This window comes from Cibotium barometz, chromosome 8 (assembly GCF_041138505.1).
Source record: "Cibotium barometz isolate CiBa-2024 chromosome 8, ASM4113850v1, whole genome shotgun sequence".
Taxonomy (NCBI): domain Eukaryota; kingdom Viridiplantae; phylum Streptophyta; class Polypodiopsida; order Cyatheales; family Cibotiaceae; genus Cibotium; species Cibotium barometz.
The window spans coordinates 17,141,864-17,149,158 of NC_141053.1; the positions used below are offsets into that span (position 1 = coordinate 17,141,864).

A 7,295-nucleotide genomic window follows, 5' to 3' on the forward strand; every position below is an offset into this window, starting at 1 on the left:
TAATTTTTGTATATGTAGTAAGCCATAGATCCATCGATGCCATGCGGCAACTTATGATTGGGTCTCCTCACAAATCAAATTTTTTCATCATGACGTTCGTTGGTGTGTGTGTGTGTGTGTGTGCCAGTGAGAGAGAGAGAGAGAGAGAGAGAGAGAGAGAGAGAGAGAGAGAGAGAGAGAGAGATGGGTAGCAAAAATGTAATTGCCAAGATCTTGACAATTAATTTCAAGTTTGGATTGGTATATTTTTCAATCGGAAGCTGTGAAGAATACTCATGGTTTTTTTCTAGGAGAGTTGAGGGTTGTATACTGATGGAATAAATGTGGTGAGGGGATCTATGTCAAAAATTCTAACAAGGGGATCTTATGAGTCATGATTATATTTCCTTTTTTTTGTGGAACAAAAGTTATATTTATTAATATTAAAATTCTAAAGTATAATACTAGCATGAGGCATGCGAAATTGATCACGACCTTGAAACGTGCTTAATTCACTTCTTGCGTCAAGCTACAAAATGGCTTTTCGATAATGCGCTGTTAGAGATTAATTGATGATTAAGGAAGAGGATTAGCAGCTATTTTGACCGTTAGGCCTCACAGTGGGTCAAACCGAGTAGAGAAAAATCTACTACTGTAGATCGGGGTCACACGAGAGGCCCGGGAAGGCTTGGTCGCCTTTCTCCCGCATTGACTTTGTACACGTCCTCACTCGTCTGCAATATTGTAATAATTCGCGCCCAATATTGTGTTAATTATAAAGCTCTGCTTGCTGTCCGCCCCTCTCAGCTCACTCTCTGCGGCTTGTGGTAGAGCGAGCTTCTTCTCCTATCCCCCCAAAGCCCAACACACACACACACACACACACACACACACACACACATGCGCGCACAATTTTGCTGCTACAAAACCAGCCTTCTTTACCCACATTCCTCCACCTGATCTCCCTGCTCCCCTTCCCCAATTAAGGTCCCAACACACCCTTTTTGCTCCTTTTCCTCTCCCTTATACTCTAATCTCTCTGCTCCTCCCCTAATTAAGCCCCTTGCTTCCCTCTTCATCAAAGAGATGTTGCAAGCTGCCCACAACTCCAGCACCAAGCCACGCTTGGACTGTAGTCGCCACAATGGCTTTCTGCTCCCTTTCAGCTCACCCAAGCTCCGCACTTCTAGTCCCACGTTCCCACTTCACAAAGACAAAAACAAGCTCCTCAGCCCCATCAGATCTCTGCATGTTAAGAGCCCCACCATCAGAGAAGGCACACCATCGACCAGTCCTGCTAGAGACGTCTTCCCGGCGTCGAAGAGGGAGTTACAGCCAGGGACTCTGCGAAAGCTCACTGCTACAGTGACCATCAGAAGACAGCATTCTCCCAACCTCCTGGAGTCCCTCTTAGAGAGAGGCTTGGAGGCCTTCTTAGAGAAAGGTCTTCAAGATTTTGATGCCACGTTGGACTCTGCAGGCCTCAAGGTCATCCTACAACTCATCAGCACGAAGATCGATCCAAGTGCGTACAATCTAACCTCACTCTTAGGCTGGATACACAACACTCATGGCCCATTGAAATGAGCGGGATTGCCCGTTTGTCCCTCGGGGCAGCCTGCATGGCAATGTTCTGTATCCAGCCTCAACATTCATGACCCCCATTCAACCTCATTCTTCATTTCCTAAGCTAACACATGCACGCATTTCAGGGCTAATCTCACACATTGATTTCCATGCATATGTCCACAGAGACCAAGATGGGCAAATTAAGCCAACAGTCCATATTGAAGGATTGGGAGAAGAAGGCACGGTATGTTGCAGACAAGGTGGAATACACTGCTGAGTTCATGGTTTCTGATGACTTTGGCTTGCCGGGTGCCATCACGATCCTCAACGAACATCCACATGAGTTCTATCTCGAGACAATTGCACTAGAAGGATGGCATGGAGGCAAAGTGTACTTCCCCTGCTACTCATGGGTGCATTCTAAGGTGGACAATCCCAAAAAGAGAGTCTTCTTCAGCAACGAGGTTTACCTTCCAGAGCAGACCCCCGAGGGCTTAAGAGATCTCAGAGAGAGAGAAATGATTTCTATGAGAGGCAATGGGCGAGGGCACCGCAAAATGCACGAGCGCATCTATGATTATGCCATATATAATGATTTAGGAGACCCTGATCAGAATAAGGCTCTTGCCAGGCCACAGTTTGGTTCCACAAAGGAGCTTCCTTACCCTCGGCGTTTACGCACAGGACGCCCTTCTGCCAAAACAGGTAGAACCTCTTACATGAGGTCTTCAATGCCATAAAACAAATGCCTGACTACCTTTTGCACATCATAAACTTAAGTTGATAAGTTAGCCCAGTAGCAAATGGTTGACCAGGATGAGATTTTATGAGGATTTGAACTTCTTTGAGTTTTTATATATATACAATCTAATGAGTTGATTTGCTCGATATGTTTACAGACTGCAATTCAGAGAGTGTTCTGGGCAGGGGATCTTATTACTATGTGCCCCGAGATGAAGCCTTTGAGGATCTCAAACGAGAATCCTATGTAGCAGGAAACATCAAGCTTTTTGTGCACGAATTGCTTCCAGAGATCGAGAAAACACTCACCAAAGTGTGTGAATTCAACTGTTTTCCTGACATAGACCGCCTGTACAAAGAGCGTGTGCTGCTCAAAGAGGAGCAGCCTGACCTACTGATGAAAATGATGGGCATTTTTTCCAACCTCAATCTTTATAAACAAGGGCTTCCCAGGTTCTTGGAGAAGCTTGAAGACTCGATCAGCCTGCGATTCATGCCACCACAACTCTTCTCAAGTAAGGGGAAATGTGGAAATGCTCTCATATGCTTGTCAAAAAGCCATGTGGTACCTAATGTGTTACCTTATGCCAAACTTTTAGTTAATGGCTTGCATCATGTTTTTTTGATGATGCAGAGGATAGGTTCTCCTGGTTGCGTGATGATGAATTGGGTCGTCAGGCATTGGCCGGAATGAACCCATTGCAGATTGAACTTATGAAGGTGTGAATTTCACTATGCTTTTTCTACATGAATATTCCCTTGTCATCAATGCACTTGAGGTCTAAAATTGAAAAAGACAAATTCTTTTTGCAGTCCTTCCCTCCTGTGAGCAATTTGGACCCAGAAATCTACGGCCCGAAGGAGTCAGCAATAAAGGCCGAGCACATCCAGAGACAACTAGGTGACCTCTCTGTGCAAGAGGTATATATCTACATTCATCTTACAAAACAAGAGATCCTTTGGTTACAGCATTTGGGCAGCTTCAAATGATGAGCCTGCATCCCTGGCATTGCCAAATGGGGTGTGTGAGCAGGTTTTTGAAGGGCCTTTGCGGCAATCTGAGAAGTTGGATTATACTGACTTGGCAAAGCTTACATTGGTCTGACAGGCTATTGAGCAGAAGAGGCTCTTCATCATCGATTATCATGACGTTTACATGCCTTTCATCAACAAAATCAATGCATTGAAAGACCGCAAGATGTATGCAAGCCGCACCATCTTCTTCTTAACTGAACTCGGGACTCTCTCTCCAGTGGCCATTGAGTTGAGCTTGCCCCCTCTGTCCCCTGGCTCTGAGGGAAGTCAAAGGGTCTTCACACCTGGGCAAGATGCAACCAGCCATTGGCTATGGCAGCTAGCAAAGGCCCATGCAACTTCCAACGACGCCGGCTTCCATCAACTAGTAAACCACTGGTAAGTGACATGATTGCACTGAGGGTTTTCCCTTCCAATTATTAATGCCATAAAGGCTTTAGCATGGGGCTGAATACAAATGCCAATGTTTACAGGCTCAGGGGTCATGCTGTAGTTGAGCCTTATGTCATTGCCACACATCGCCAGTTGAGCGTCTTACACCCAATCTCAAAGCTTCTTCAACCGCATCTCCGATATACACTAGAAATCAATGCGTTGGCAAGGCAGCTCCTGATCAATGCAGGTGGTGTGATCGAGACCTGCTTTACATCTGGTCCTTGCTCCATGGAGATAAGCTCTGCTGCTTACAAGTCCATGTGGCGATTTGACATGGAGAACTTGCCAGCTGACTTGCTCAGAAGGTCATCTCTCTCTCTCTCTCTCTCTCTCTCTCTCTCTCTTTTGTGCACGCTTACAAAGTAGGGCTCTCTAATAGTTCTGGGTGTGGGTTCAAGCTTAACAACCACTAGCTAAAGTGAGGCAGTTGCACTTACAAAGTAGGGCTCTCTAGTTCTGAGTGTGTGTGTGGGTTCAATTTTTACTACCACTAGCTAAAGTGAGGCAGTTGGTTAGCTTGAGAGTTGTAGATGTGTATGTGGGTGCAATTTTTAACCCCATTGTGACTGGTTTAGTTCCCCCCTCCCCCTCCCTCTCCTCCTCCCCCTCTCTCTCTCTCTCTCTCTCTCTCTCTCTCTCTCTCTCGGGTGTGCACACGCTCGGGTATGAGCACACATGTTCTCTAGCATCTAGAAAAACCATAAGGACATGCTTTTCTAAAGCTATGCGGGGTTGAAATGTGCAGGGGCATGGCAGTGGAGGATCCCAATAAACCAGGTGAACTAGAGCTGTTGATACAAGATTATCCTTATGCTGCAGATGGCCTATTGATCTGGAATGCCATAAGAGATTGGGTGAATAAGTATGTTTCTCTGTACTACAGTGACCCTGAAGCTCTAGCGAAAGACACAGAGATCCATCGATGGTGGGAAGAGATAAGGCAGCATGGCCATGGTGACAAAAGCCATGAGCCATGGTGGCCAGAGTTGAATACTAAGGAGGATTTGGCATCAATTTTGAGCAACATCATATGGGTGACATCTGCACATCATGCGGCTGTGAACTTTGGCCAGTATGCATATGGTGGGTATGTGCCCAACCATCCATGCATGACAAGGCGCCTCATTCCGGAAAAAGATGAAAGCAGTAAAGAGTACCAAGAGCTGCTCCAAAACCCGCAGAAGTTTTTCTTGTCCACAATCTCAAACAAGTACCAGGCTACTTATGTGATGTCTGTCATGGACTCTCTATCCACGCATGCACCTGATGAGGAGTACTTGGGGCAAAGGGTCCAGATAAATTGGACATCTGATGCAAGGGCCAAGGCAGCTGCTAGTGCTTTTGCCAAAAGGGTTGAGGATGCTGAGAAGATCATTGATAGCAGAAATGCAGATGCTAGGCTGAAGAACAGGTATGGAGTGGGCATCCTGCCCTATGAGCTTTTGAGGCCAACATCTGGTCCGGGGGTCACTGGGCGAGGGGTTCCAAACAGCATCTCCATCTGAAATCAAGCATTGCCATGGAACCTATGGGACAAAAACTCATGGACTTATGGTAGTAGAGTGTGTGTGAGCTAACGATGGTGCTTGCCAGTGTCTCCACTTACCATGTGCGATGCTTAAACAAGGTTGTGTGTGAGCTAATGATGGCGACTGCCCACTCAAAATGCATGGGGCTGCCCAAAATGCCCACCACTTTGAACAGTTAGTGCTACCAAGGCCTTTACACACTGCTGCCAAAACAACCATAATCAAGGGACCTCCATTGCCCATTAACCATCATCAAGGCAAGTTCAAGGTAGGGTAGGTTGTGTAAGGGAAATCACATTTTGAGCCCTTAAACAAGCTCCACATGTGAGCAGTAATACACTCTATGCATACCCACTCTCACTCTAGTGATGCAGCTCATGGAGTGGAGCTTCGACACTATCTGAACTTTGAGGTCATGATTGCAAGGAGAAGCTTACCCACAATCAGTTACCCATTCAGCCAACAGCTAATGTTACCCTAACAAATGTTGACACATAACATAATTGCCATTAATTCTTGACACAAGTTCTGAGGATTTCCATTTTCCTTATCACATGATCTCCCATGATCTCCTCTTGTATCATATTAGCACAACAAGAGCCATGGGGGATGCTTTTGTCTGTATTTCATATAATTCTCTCCTAAATTGGAACCGGTTGTGAGTTTTACTCTGATTCTCTTTATCTAAAAATCCTTAACCCCAGCCCACGCCTCCCCCCTCCCCCCCTTGCCCTTGTTTGCAATGAGAGAGAGAGAGAGAGAGAGAGAGAGAGAGAGAGAGGGGGGGGGGGGGGGAGAGAGAGAGAGAGAGACGCACACAGATTCAAAGAGAGAGAGAGAGAGAGAGAGAGAGCCCCTTCAAAGAGGATATATGGCTTTCAGGATCTCCCTGCGTTTGAGAGAGAGGATTTGGTCGCACAAAGAAAGAAAGAGCGTGTTAATGTCTGCTCTACGTGCGTGTGCGTGAGAGAGAGAGAGGGAGGTTTTTTGTCTGCTGTACGCGATGGCACGAGCTCCCCCGAGAAAGCCCCCTTGGCCTACAAAAGCGATGAGAAAAAAAGAGAGCGAGCTCTGGTTGTTGCTCGATTCTTCCCTCAGTTGGTCCCCTGCTGGATTCTTTTTGCGAGCAGAGCGTGCTGGAGCGAGAGAGAGATGTCTGCATGTCAGAGACAAGGAGGGATAGCGAGAGAAGAAGAGGGAGAAGGAATTACAAACTTACTTTGAACGAGGGCACACAATTTCTTTTCACTCCAATGTTAAATAGTAATAGCATAGCCTACAATGAGTAAAAAAAGAAAATCAACTAATTAATCGACAACCTTCCGACTAAAGTTGAGAAATGGAGAATTGAGGGGTAAGTTGAAAAATGATGGCATCTCTTACGACATTTCGAGTTCTTTTATTTGGCCGTTATTGTCTGCTATCTTCTTGCCCTAAGCATCTCCCTCTCTAAAACTCACAAAAAAGTAGTTTTAGTTAAAACTTCCAAAAGGGAAACAGTGCTAAGGATGCTAAAATGATCCATCACAAGGACCATTACAATTGGGGCTGCAGTAGAGGGCTTGGTTTGACGAGATGGGAGCAGTGTTGTGCAACTAATGGGTGGTGTAAAGGATGGGGTTCCTCGGGTGGTCGAGGCCACATTGGGATCATGAGCAGGTCAGGGTTAGCCATGCTTTGCATCTAGCCCAAGCACAAAAAGGCCATGTCTATCACGTTGCAGGGTCAGGCGTTGTGCATATGTAGGCTTTGAATGCCATTGTCTATTTCAAAGTTCGAGATGGTCATGTTGTCCTGCATGTTACACAAGGGTTGTCCATCCGTTGTAGTTAATCTCAAATTATATTAGCATCTCCTCTCTCTCTCTCTCTCTCTCTCTCTCTCTCTCTCTCTCAAATGAGCAATGGAACCTAGGCAACGGAGCAGGTGACATATTGGTCTTTGATAACCCAAGACACTAATGAGGACGGGCAATGCTGTAGAGAGAAAATGATTGTAGATTCAAAA

General features: G+C 45.9%; 1 protein-coding gene across 1 annotated transcript; it reads left to right on the plus strand.

Annotated features, from left to right (window-relative positions):
- The first annotated feature begins 783 nt into the window (after positions 1-783).
- LOC147635978 (lipoxygenase 3, chloroplastic-like) lies at positions 784-5,956 on the plus strand. Its single transcript, XM_086801403.1, has 8 exons — positions 784-1,504; positions 1,732-2,253; positions 2,448-2,804; positions 2,924-3,009; positions 3,103-3,210; positions 3,398-3,702; positions 3,798-4,064; positions 4,505-5,956. The coding sequence occupies exons 1-8, from the start codon at positions 1,066-1,068 to the stop codon at positions 5,262-5,264; spliced, it is 2,844 nt and encodes a 947-aa protein (XP_086657529.1). The 5' UTR covers positions 784-1,065; the 3' UTR covers positions 5,265-5,956.
- Positions 5,957-7,295: the final 1,339 nt, after the last annotated feature.